This window comes from Phocoena sinus, chromosome 1 (genome assembly GCF_008692025.1).
Source record: "Phocoena sinus isolate mPhoSin1 chromosome 1, mPhoSin1.pri, whole genome shotgun sequence".
Classification (NCBI taxonomy): domain Eukaryota; kingdom Metazoa; phylum Chordata; class Mammalia; order Artiodactyla; family Phocoenidae; genus Phocoena; species Phocoena sinus.
In genome coordinates this window covers 57,557,731-57,570,597 of record NC_045763.1, presented here as the reverse complement: position 1 = coordinate 57,570,597, position 12,867 = coordinate 57,557,731, and the positions used below count along the sequence as shown (strand labels likewise).

The 12,867-nt window shown below is 40.9% G+C and overlaps 1 protein-coding gene across 4 annotated transcripts in view; it reads right to left on the bottom strand.

Moving 5' to 3' along the window:
• Window positions 1-849: 849 nt before the first annotated feature.
• PDE4B (phosphodiesterase 4B) overlaps window positions 850-12,867 on the bottom strand; it is a 614,195-nt gene continuing 602,177 nt past the window's right edge. For all 4 annotated transcript variants that reach the window (XM_032626205.1, XM_032626214.1, XM_032626225.1 and 1 more), the window contains 7 exons: window positions 11,542-11,640; window positions 11,236-11,400; window positions 9,330-9,429; window positions 7,176-7,330; window positions 6,942-7,064; window positions 6,049-6,231; window positions 850-3,131 (listed from right to left, as the gene is read on the bottom strand). In XM_032626205.1, coding sequence (XP_032482096.1) covers window positions 2,766-3,131; window positions 6,049-6,231; window positions 6,942-7,064; window positions 7,176-7,330; window positions 9,330-9,429; window positions 11,236-11,400; window positions 11,542-11,640 — 1,191 coding nt within the window. In that variant the 3' untranslated portion in view covers window positions 850-2,765. The remainder of the gene's footprint in view (window positions 3,132-6,048; window positions 6,232-6,941; window positions 7,065-7,175; window positions 7,331-9,329; window positions 9,430-11,235; window positions 11,401-11,541; window positions 11,641-12,867) is intronic.

Genomic DNA, 12,867 nt, shown 5'->3' with positions numbered 1-12,867 from the left:
GCTCTGGAACCAGCAGGCAAGCTGGTTCTGCAACAGTGGCTCACCTTCATTGTCTTTAAAAAGAAATACAGTAATTTCAGTTTATTGAATGGAGTTTTTCTAGAGCAGACCCCTTCCTGTTTCACGAACCACGTCCCCCTGTGGTTAAAATATCATGGGCCATCCACTGATTCTTATTTGCAGGCTTTCTCAACACACACACACACACGCACGCACACACACACACACACACACATACACACACACCTTTCTCAGGATAAATTTTTTTTTAAGCTGACTTTTTCAACGAAGCATTATTTTGTTTATATTTACACAGTTTTTTCCAGAAAGAAAAGCATAACCATATGATCAACAGGAGACTCCAAGGATCACTGAGATGACCATGAGTGTCAGCCATCACTCCTTGCATTGTGCTTTAAGGTAACTCTTTGGACCTCAGATTCTTCATGTGTCAGATGAATCAATGGGACAATCTGACTACACTAAGCTAATGTTGGACCATCTGACTACATTAAGTTAATGTGCTATGATTCATTTTTCTAGAGGACCCAGCCAAGTTGGAGATTCCCTTTATTCATCCAGTAGATTAAACTCTTCAGATTCTTAAAGTGGCTTTGTTTCTTTTAATTCATCATCTCCCTTCTCGTACCACTGAGCTAGTTGAACAGTTGTTAAAAAAATAAATGTTTCAAGCTAGGGGACTTTTTGGACACAGATTATGAAACTTTAGTTGTGATGCTGGTCAAGCAAAGTGGGTAGTTTTCTCTGTGGGGTATGGTAGGAGAGAAGAGGGAAAAAAGATCTGCTTTCAATGCGTCAGAACTAACCACAAAATAATTGGGCCTACAGTCTAATCTAATCATGCTTTTTTTATTCACCTCATATAAAAGTCTCTTAAGAATGCATCTGAGCACAATATATAATAATACTATAACATACATTGTGAGAAACTTTGGAAAACAATAAAATGTCCACCTGAAATAAGCAGTGTTCATAGACATACAAACCCATTGGTCATGCACATTTGTGCCATTTCTTGAACTACTGAGTCACAATGCTGAACTGAAAGCATGAAATAGATTTTACAAACAGAGACTGAAGCCACTCAGAGGCCTAACAAGTGTTATCAGAAGCTTCACATTTGCATAATTTACTACGTCAGTTCACATTTTATTATAAAATTCACATTGTTTTATTGTTTTCTTTTGTAATTAATTGGAACATGACATTCCTGCTTAACAGCAGGCAGGGGGCTTCCTCTTCAAAGTCAGTAGTTTGGGGACTCTCCAGAGAACCATCTGTGAGTTGCTTGTTAAACTGAATGTAGTGTTTCTTGTTAAACCGAAGCCACAATTATAGTAGAACCCAGTTAAAACTCAACTCATGTGTACAGATTTGGATAAAACAGGGGTAAAAACCGCATCCCACTGCCCCCTACCCCTATCAAACTATACAAAAGTAAAAGCTCAATAGAAACCATTAGTATCTAATGTGAGAATCCCGTTTCCAAAACAGTTCATGAAAGGGTTGAGCAGTATTAGCAACTCAGACCGGGAAAAGGGCAGACCCAACTGGTGAGGGGCCCGTATGTCTCTCTTCAGCGATGTTCAGGTTCTATAATAGTACACAATACAAAACGTTACAGGAAAAGTCGTAACTCTTAGGCAGAGTCTTCTACACAAATTGAACACCACCGTTGGCAGGCAATGTTAGATATATAAATTAATAACTTACAAAACATTACATTATATACATTAAGTAATAAATACACGGTTATAAACAGAAATGGAGGTGATAGCGTGGAAGGCAGTGCAAGAGAAAGACGGCAGCATTAAACTGGAAACGGTGTAACTGGTGTTAGCGTGAAGAGGGGCGCAAGAGAACAGGATGGGGACTGTGCAACCCCAGTGGCACAGGGGTTCGGGACCCGAAAGGGTAACTGCTCATGAAGCTGAATTCTACACAGATTGTTACTGGGAACAACATGACTACCCCTTAGTTTGTTCAACTTTATTCTGTTTACAGCAAAAAAGTGCAACTCTAGAGGAGAAAAAATACTGTTGGAAGCAGGCAAACAGAGATACTTTGTAAGGGCAACTGAGGAGTTGTTTGGGACCACAGGAGAAGGAAGTTGAATGTGGTTAGAAGCGTAGCCTTTCTATTTGCAAAAGTAACTATAGTCAAGTGAAAGATATTGCCCAAGAAAGAAGGAAGACCATTTTCTTTCCTTTTTTTTTCCCCCAGAAAGAGTCAGAAAAGTTTATGTCAACTTTGAACGTTTATCTGTGTAGAAGTTAATACTAAACTCTAGGTATTCAACAGGCATTTTAAAGACGTGAAAATGTTTTACAAAAAAGGCACACAGGTTGGCAGACAAGGGGACAGGTGAGCAGATATAGAAATGACATTATTAGTCAGTCAGTTCAGTCACTAGAGGGGACAGATTCCCAAAACTTAGTGCAGAAAAATCTCTCAGTTTTGTGTCTTCCATTTTCAAGCCATTCGGTTGTGATGCGAACTTGGCCTCCAGAACCACAGAAACCTTCAGCTCTCCACTAAGCCTGCAAGCAAGGCAAGTCAACTGTGGAATTTCCTGAGCTGCTATGTGCTTCCTGGTCTTGCATTCTCGCTCCAAACTCAAGTAACTGGAAAGGCCGGGAGGCCCTTGTCCCGTGCAGGCCTCGGCCCCCATGGTGGGCTGGCCCTACCATACAGCTGGCATGCTTGTCAAGGGTGGAATGTTCATCTCCATATGAAGAGGGAGATTATGTGTCAATCGGGGACTTGTCTTCTGTTGTGATGTCTACATCAGTCTCTCCCAGTGAATCCCTATTTTCCGGATCCATCACACAAAGTGTCTTTGTGTTGCTGAAATAGTTGTGGCCCTCTCCTTCTTTTTCGGGGCCTTCAGAATCCTCCTCTTCGAGGGTCAGTTCAAATTGAAACTTCTCCATCAGACCCTGGCAGTCTCTGTTCTGCTCGTCCAGTGGTGGGGAGGGACTCTGGGGTATCATGCTCTGATACCAGTTCCTGTTATCTTCTAAAGTATCCAGAATGTCCTGGGCATCAGGCTGTACCAGGTCTGCCCAGGTCTCCCACAGCGGATGGACAATGTAGTCGATGAAGCCCACCTGGAGAAAAAGAAGGTTACACATCTGTTATTGTGATGGGCCCTGGAACACCAAACAAGCCGTCCTGGTTTGCATGCAAAGAAAGAGCCACAACAGCCCAAGAGAGGTCAATAATACTGGAATCTGTTATTTGAGTACCTATTATATGGTGCATCCTGCACTGAACACAATATATACATTATCACTCTTAATCATGCAGAGTAAGTATGGCTATTCACCATTCACAAAGGAGGAAACTGTGACTCGTCGAGATGAAATATCTTGTCAGAGATCACAGAGCCAGTAAGTGGTGGAGATGGGACTCAGTCCCAACTTTGTCTGATCCCAAAGCCTGTGTTGGTCTCACTAGAACTGATTACTTTTCCTCTGACGTCTGCCAGGTAAGAAGTCTGGATGTAACCCTGGCTGGGAATGACTTTGTCACTCATTGGATTCTGTGAGTCATTCTCTGAAGAAGGAAGCTCCAGGTCTACTGAGCTCTGACTCAACATTCTTTCCCTGATAACTTTAAAATATGCCACGGTTTTAAAATGAAAGGGAGCCGGCCTCGTATGACTCTGAGATGTCTCAGGTTCTGTGGAATGTTTTTGGTTTGTAGACGACGTAGGTAAAACACTTGAAAACACTTCAAGTCCCTAAACAAACAAATATCCCCTCTGCAGACACGTCTGCAATTGTTTTAGATCCAGAGGGCATACCGTCATTTCCATCAGGAGAAAGAAGGAAAAATAAAGACAATTAAGCAGTTCCTTTGCTAGTGTTCCTGTGAAGAAATGTGAAGCTTATGGCTCTGTTATGGTTTACACAGGGGCTATGCATCCTGCATGAGCTGGCTCTGTGGCCTTATCCTGACCTTTCCACTGTGGGACAAACAGGAAACATTGGGGGTGGGAACAGGCTGAGAGAAAGAATAGGCACTAGTTGAATCAGGGAATGGAATTCCCCTGTCATGGTCTGGGGAGCTGGAGAGATGCTGGGTAGGGATTCAGGGGTAGATGAGCAAAGGCAACTTCTGTGCACCCATGGGCATTACATAGCTGTCTTTCCACACTGCTGGAAACTTCCCTTTATTAACATTCTGGATTTGGGCCAGTTATTTAACACATCAAAGTTGTACCATATCAAAGAACCTTAGTCGTATGTGACTTTTATCTGTTTATCTATCTATCTACCTATTATCTATCTATCTTTTCTCTGGTGTTTCCCTAGCCTAAACAAACAGAATTCATACCACAGTCAGGGCATCTCTGATCTGCACTGATTACAAGAACTTCGACTGTGGATGATTCAGATATTTCTCTTGCTTCCACCCACTCCTCTTTCCTCCCTTTTACTTCTTTATGTATGTTTAGTGGTTTTTAGAGACTATTTTCAAGGTGTTTTCCAGGGACCTGAAAAAAACAAGCTCAAGGCAATGGAGAAAATTCAATCAGCTGAACGCAGTGCCGTCATTTGCTTTCTTCATTTGTTCTGCTTCTGCTAAATGTTCAGCACTTTTTTGAAAGGTAGCCTCTAGTTGCTTATTTCCTAGGCCCTGGGACGAGAGAACTCTACAAATCAAGGGCTTCATTGCCAGACTACTCATTCCCCATCTGTGGGAAATACCAGGGTGGACCACAACATCATGGAAACAGTGAGACCTGTTCTCAGTGATGGACAGTGAATAGTTTTGGGTGGAGGGTAGCTGGGTGAACTGGAACAAGAGGACAGCTTCTTCACCTGACACACTGGGGAAATACCTGCTATGTCTATGTCACAAGGCTGTTTGGAGGTTCAAATGGGATAACGTATGGGAAATGTGTGGAAAACCACACAGAACATCATATACATACGAAACACCACTGTTGCTAACAAAAGGGCAATACGCTATTTAATTAACTAATTCATGAATATCTTGTTCTAATTAAGGCATTAGGGTATTTGAATTGGCCCTAACTTTATGTTATCACGTGTTTTTATGGCATATTAGACCTTCAGAGCACTTACAGATTTTAAACTCATTTGATTGGGTTTCTTTAAAAAGCAACACAACAATAATTGCAAAGGAACTATACATTGATATTATAACTACATGTAAATTTGGGAGTAGAAGGTAGTGGGGAAAGAGGATAAACACTAACAAAAAATACTCTGAATGCTTTTGTGAAAAAGGCCTTGGGCAGCCTAGAGACACAGTCTTAATCATGACTGCCTGGCTCAGGTAGTTTGTTGTCCTGAAAAAAATAGCATCTCAGCCGGCCCTGAAGCCTTTGTAAGAATATCGATACTATCTAGTGCTACATATTTTGCAGCTAGCGGCATCTGGGGCATTTCTGCATCTCCCTGCCTACAGTGTAATGTCCCCCCAGTCCTTAGCACACAGAGAGTTTGTAGCTTTGGACACAACCAAAAGATGTCAGCATGCTCTCAGAAGTGTAGACGTGACCTTGGAAGGGGACACAGGACAGCGCTTCAACTATGAGGCAGAGAGATGTGTGGGAATGAGGTTCGTCACCTCTGGTGATGGTAGCAGTGTGCATGATTATGGAGAGACAACGAAAACAGGAAACAAGGGTGAAAAGCAGAGGTCCTGGAGGGTAAAGACAGAGCTGGGGGAAACCTAGAGGGATGAGATGAAGGAGACAGCAGCATTCAGTTAAATCAGCAGGATTTGTTAAGGTCATAGACAATGATCTAAACGGAGGATACACAGTCCAAACTTTGATGGATTTCTGAAGACTGCTTTATCTCCTTGTTGTGAAATTGAGTGTAATGCAGAAGGCGAATGAGTCATGAGCATAATGGAACTAAATAAAGTAGTTGCTTCCTTACAATTTCACACACACACACACATATTTAAAAGAAAACAGCTAGAAAGAGCCCTCCAGTTCAACCATCAGCAGAGCTCACAGAAACTCTGAAACCTTATATTAGATACCTGGGATTTTTCCACGGAAGCTGTGTGCTTATCACACATGGGGCTAATCTCCATTCCCCTCTCCCGCTCTTTGTCTCCCTGCTGGAAAAATTCCTCCATGATGCGGTCTGTCCATTGCCGATACAATTCCAGGGACTTGGTGGGGTTACTCAGGTCTGCACAGTGTACCATGTTGCGAAGGACCTGAAATCATCAAATTTTGGAAATCCCATAAAATGAGGTATAAATACTACCGGAACATCTCATCCCTCTCGTACTAGTACACTTGGTACCAGACCCAAGAACATTTTAGTTGCATTATAATTATGGTGCTTGCACCAAAAAAGCAGGATTACAATGGTGCTGGCCAGAGTTGGTTATTTACCATTATAAGAGTCCCCAAAGGGAAAATATGTCTTCTTTGATTGACAGTCATTGAATTAAAAAACTGGAAGGGACATTAGAGGTCAGATGCTGCCATGGTTTCTTCTCCTCAGTTTGGAAAAAATGCAAAGAATTACTCAAAGTAGATGTCTTCATATTTTCCACTTGTGGAAAGAGGAGACCAACTGAGGGCAATTTGTATAATCAAAACAGACCTAACAAAGTTCAAGTCAGTAGGATTTATGTCCAAACATGAGCCTTTGGGATCAGCAGTCACGTATACCCTATTATAAAGAGATTTTGCTGTTTATTTTTAGAATTAAGCAACTCAATAAATAGGGTTCTGTTTTTCTTCGTAAATTAGAGAATCAACTTGAATGTCCATTTTCCTTTGCTCATTCTTAAAATAAGCCCAAGGCCTTAGTTGTAACCTAGGACATGCAACTCAGTAAACTTGTTTTTCTTTTTCTAATTGCTGCGTCATTAATTTGGTGTGGCTTTGTGTTAAATCAAAGGCTTCTGTCAAATACCTGTATACGATCAGTATAGTTGTCCAGGAGAAGAACACCGGAACTTGTAACTTTCTTTGTTTCTACCATTGTCTTCAGGTCTGCCAGCAGGCTCATGTGTTTGGACATATCAGTTGCTAAGACCTGAGGTTAAAAAAAAAAAAAAAAAGGAAACTCTCAATAAACTCAGTTTATCAAGGAGATGGATTTTCTCTTCCAGCAAAAGTGAGGAACACAGGGAGACCAAAGTCTTACCATGTCAATAACCATCTTCCTGAGTGTCTGACGCTGCTTCTTGGTGAGATTCTGGAAGATGTCACAGTGTTCTTCTTGGAGCAGTTTGAAACCCACGGCAAGGTGATGGTTTTCCAACACAGATTCATCATTATACATCAAAGCAAGTTCTGAATCTAATAAACAAAGGAAAATGATGATTTAATAAAAAGGGATACAATTCAAACTGTGGAATTACCTCAGTGTGAAATCAGATCTAGTTCTCTCCATATGATCTTAAGAACCAAGACCCCATATGTCATTTTCTATTAGAGCAGAGTCTCCCTCTACAAAGAGAAATAGTCAGTTCCTAAGTTAAAAAAAAAAAAAAAAAGTTTCCAGTAGATATTAGCTCATAAACTTTCTCTTTGATTAAAAGTCACAGTATTTTTAAAATCCTTTTTTTCCTTTTCACTTCAGATGAAGAATTTGACATTTTAGGTAAGGGCATTCCCAAGCAATTAATCCTATTTTTATCTCAGTTTGTAACTTCCCCTATGTCCTCACAAATGTGTGCTTTGGAAAAAGAACAGACTGAAAATGCCACTAAACTTTACCCAAGGTATTAAAATTTTTCACATTATCTCACTTTTTGATATGTTTCCCAGCTCCATCAATTGTGAGTTTTGGATTTTCAAAGAAGATAATGGTGTGAGTGTAAAATTTCACTTTATTCAAATAATGTAGCTCTTTGGAGCTTTCTGTAAATATGGTAACAAAACAATAATTTTTTACAACAATTTTGATATCCCAGTTTCTGCCCTATGGCCCTATACAACAGAAACTGCATTATCTAGTTACCTAAACTACAGCTTCTAGCCTGCCTTTCACACAGAAGAATCACAGACAACCTTTGTTAGGCAGCGCCATGGTCTGCAATTGAGAACATGGTCATCAAACTCATGAAGCCACATTTTCTCTTAACCAAAATGATAACCAAGTGATGATAATATGTTACTAATTGTAGGTGTTGTTACTCATAAACCATTGCTTTTACAGTGTGCTTTGAGTTACATCTTCAGAAAAGGTGGTGGGATATGTGATGTGGTTTCAGCACTCTTGCCTTGTTCATCCTGTGATCAAGGGCATAGCTCTGCAAGCTGGCTTTTTATGGTACGTGGCTTTGGCAGAAAGACCATTTTTCTGTGTGAAGCTAACTGGCCTATATATGGAATGGTTCATGACACCACAGTAGACCAGCTGATATAACCCACACAGACAAGCAGCTGCCCAAAGTTTACGTTCTTTCAGTAGAAAAACAACGTAAAAACCAAGGTGCCTCACACTTAGTCATTCAAATATCCTGATGATAAAGTATGATAAGGGCTCTTTCACAGCAAGTAGCTCCAATATTTCTTAAAACCGTCAGCACTTGATGTTAATCTTGACCACAACAAGATAACCAGTATTCTCAGAAGAAAAAAGTACTTAGATTTTCAGCATTTGGAAGTGGTACTTAACTGGGAAAAATCATGGATTTTCATTAGCATGGATGCTAAATATTTCGAGCATGACAAAAGCTTTGAGTAGGGCTTGGGATCCTAAGGATGGGCCAGCCCTTGAAGGTCACTGAAGTCAGACCAATCCATACTACGGACCAGTGCATAATCAAACCTATGAAGCTGGAAGAGAGTGTGTGAGACTTTTAATGACCCGACCCTCCATCCTGAATTGTGGAAGCTTTTTCTTGGAGTCTTATTTCTATATGGAGGCTCCCATGCTCAGATACAACGTTTGAACCTGCTCCCTCAGTAGAGAGGGACACTAGTGGGTCACCATGCTTTGTGTGAGAGCCCTGCATAATCCTAAAAAATCATTACCACATTATTCCCAAGCCTTTCCGTATCCTTACTGGATAATTCCACATGTGTTACTCTTTCCTCACATATTGCATTTTCCAAACACTGAGTACTTTTTATGGCTCCCGTCTGACCCTTTCCAAGTTCTCCACGCAGCTCAAAGTGATGTTGCTAGACTGGACACAGTAACCAGGAAAGGTCTGACCAGTTTGAGTGGAATGGAAGGATTACCTCATTATTACCCTCATTATTATCCATAATGAAAACATCAGGAGGAAAAAAATGAAGCAGTGACTCATACAATTATCTCAAATGACTGTTCTAGTGGCGAACTCACTTGTGTTGATGAGAAACTGATTGGAGACTCCAGGATGATCAACGTCATGAATAGCAGCTGCAAAAATGGCGGCCAGGATTTCCAAATCTGTGAAGACGGCCTGCAGGGCAAAATGAGTGCACTGAACTCCACGTTCCATTTGCCTATCCTGCTTAATTAGTTTCATACTAAGGTACCCCATTTCATTCTTGTTGGGAGAAAGATGGTTTGTTGATCTATACAACATCTCAATATACTATTTTAATTAAATGTAGATTCTGTCCATCATCATAAGGTCTCTTATGTGAGAGGATTGGTGGTCAGAGCCCACGCCCACATCGAGCCTGCAGGCTGAGGCTCGGGGAAGGCGTTAGCACAGCGCTCATGGTGAGAGATCAGGTGGTACCTGATATTTGTTTCTTGGATAAGTGGTATAACAGGATGGTGCTTAGGCAACACAAGCACATATAGTGGTCAAAGACGCACGTCAGACTGGCTCTGCTCTGCTATAAAAAGCTTCCTATGCTTTCAGGCTGCATAACTAAGGCCAAATTCCAGATGTATAAGCCTGCCAGTAAGTTATTTCTTAAAGCTAAATTTGTAGCATGGTCAGAGCTTTCACACATTTATTCATTCATCCATTCAGTCAATACCTATCCACTCAGTGATTAGTATGGACAAGATCTGAGGACATTTCTGAGAAATGAGACCTAATGCCAACTGCTCAACTCCTTCATGCCGTCCCGTGAAGCCTCCCTCCTCTGCCCCTACCTGTATGCAATGATTTAAACCTAGTATTTATTTAGGTATAAATTGCTTCTGGCTGAAATGTCTTTCATCATTCTCTGTGGTTACTTAAATCTTCTGACCCTTCGATTCAATCTAATTATGCAAGGACACATTGAACTCTCCCTTCTCTAAACATCTGTGGTTCTCATGCTCGATTTCCAGCCACACAGTAGGTAACAGCAGCAGACAGTTGATAAACAGTGTTGGCCCACCGTGTGATACTGACACAGAACATAAAAATAATACTGTTTTTTTTTTTTTTTTCCTTCAGGGCTATAAAACAGTCTTAGCTTCTTGGATTTCATTTCTCAGAATATATGGAACCCAAGCAATAGAGTTGGGGTCAGTTTAATCTTTCTTCACCTTCCAAGCTGAATCTGCAGAGGTGGGCTTGGCTAGGGCATGGCCAGTCCCTTCCCACAATGAGCCTACACATTTTGGAAATACCCGACCACCACTGCCATCTGTCAAGGAAGAGCATGGACTGCTGTACCCACTGGGCTGCTTATAGTGATATACACAAATGCATTAATCTGTGAGAGAAGCAGTCACAGCCATCTTCGAGAGAGATGTCTAACAAGTTGGAAAGCTGTCCCTCTTTGCTTCAGCATTGTTAATTCCTCAGTTCTAGATTTTTCGGTTACTTTTCCTTCAATCCATAGAGCCTGTTTTATGAATTCTTAGGCAAATAAGCTTATGGATGCTTATTCTTAACAGGAACTATATAGAACATTTTATATTATATTTCTGTGCTATCCCTCAGAGGACCTGGGATGGTGCAGGCAGCTCAGATCAGCACATGCATACTGAGGATATACTATATACTAAATGCTGAACTGGACACTTATTAGGTACTAGAGATACAATGACAAATAGAGCATCCTATTAACTGCTTGATAATTAAATAATTTTTCAATTGTAACAGAGGTAAAGGAAAGGTTACTCTGATATGAGAGAGCAAGTAGAAATGTCATCCATTTATATTAATAACCCAATTGATACATGCTCTACATAATAAAGAGCCAGTTCCAGTATGCAAAAACATCTAATTACATTATTTCTATAAATATATCACATGTTGTATGGCACTTTTTAAGGAGGATGGGCAGGGTATGCAAAACAGATCATAACTACTCACATCTAAGGCTGGCGTAGAAAGAAGAACATGGGTTGACTGGGCTACGTCAGCAGCGTGTAGGCTGTTATGATATGCCACATCAGCATGGTAATGGTCTTCTAAAGTCATCATGTAGGTAACAAAGGTGTCAGATGAAATTTTGAATGTCTTTAGGAGGTCTCTTTCCTATGCGGCAAAAAGGATTAGAAAATAACTAAGTGGATGTCCAAAAATGAAGAAAAACCAAATCAGAAAAGTAAACTGGGATGGAAAAAAATCATAAAGAGCATCTAATTGGATAACCAACGTTCACTCCTGTTTACTCACCTGGAATATGGCATACATGATGCATGTTAGGGGCCTATTGTGGGAATATCCAGCCACATTGAAGATGTTAAGGCCCCATTTGTTCAGGTCTTCCAGCTCCTATCATCAAAATTAGAGAAATTTAGAAATAAGGACAGTTTTGTTCACATGCCTCATTATTTTTATTTATTCTGGGGACAGGGGTTGGCTAAGTCTTTAGAGTATCTAGTTAGAGTGTTCTGGTTGCATGAACGTTTGAAAATGGAATGATCTGGGAAGTTGAGTACCTTCATGCTGGTTAGAAGGTTCTGTACATATTTTTCAGAAAAGGGAGAATGTATGTTTATTGATAAATTTTGTTGCTGACCTCTAATTTTTTGCCATATGTCAGTCCTCAATCAATGTTGCTTTCAGAAGTAGGTGCAAGTGATTAGAGATCATTCTAGCCCCATTTCCCTGTCTCTCCCCTTCTCTGCTCACTGGTCCATGAGTAACAGCTAGAAAGCAATCTCAGGGAAACTCCTCTGCCCTTTGGTTATTATCACTGAGAGCCATGTCAAGGAGACTTAGCTGCTAGAATGTGTGTAAGTCAACCCTGATTTAGTATAAAAGGTCATGAAGATGCTAGTCATCCATTACATCCTAGAGCTCCTGCGCCACAGAAAGACTTGAAAGAAACATCATTCCATCCTGTGTTGTGGGATTATTCCAAGATTATCTGATTAAAGGAGCAATTTATTCCATTATTAATTACTGCCCAGAGTAAGGGATCCAGGCTCTCCCCAGAGGCTTGGCCCAATGTGTAATCAACCTTCTTCTAATGACATCTTTCAGACGCTCCCTCACTGAATGTTCATTTGTTCTCATTTCATATTCTCACAAGGCTGAGAGAACCTCAGCAGTCACCTTGCACGGCCTCCGAGAGGAGGTATGAATTCTTTCTGAGCCTTCCTCCACTACTAGGGTTTGGGCTCAAGGATCAAGGCTGTCAATTTCTCCCATTTCTTCTTCAGCTCTGCCAATCAGTGCAGATTTTCTCATCGGTCCTTGGCATACAGTCTCTGAAATATCCTCTGGGGTAATTCAGCCCTGTCTCTTGCCCTCACCTTGGATTCTCCCGATATGTGTTCAACAGGATTCTCCATTCATAGGTTAATGGACCCAACTCAGGACAAAATTATGGTCCTTTGGTACAGAAAAAGGGCCTTTAACTAGGTATTCAACAATGGACAACGGGCTACATCAGCCTCATCATACTATTTAATCATAAAGCAAAAGCGATCACTGTTTCCTAGTAGGAGCTTTTAGACATCTGCCTGCTATAAAGCAGAGCTACACGAGCACACA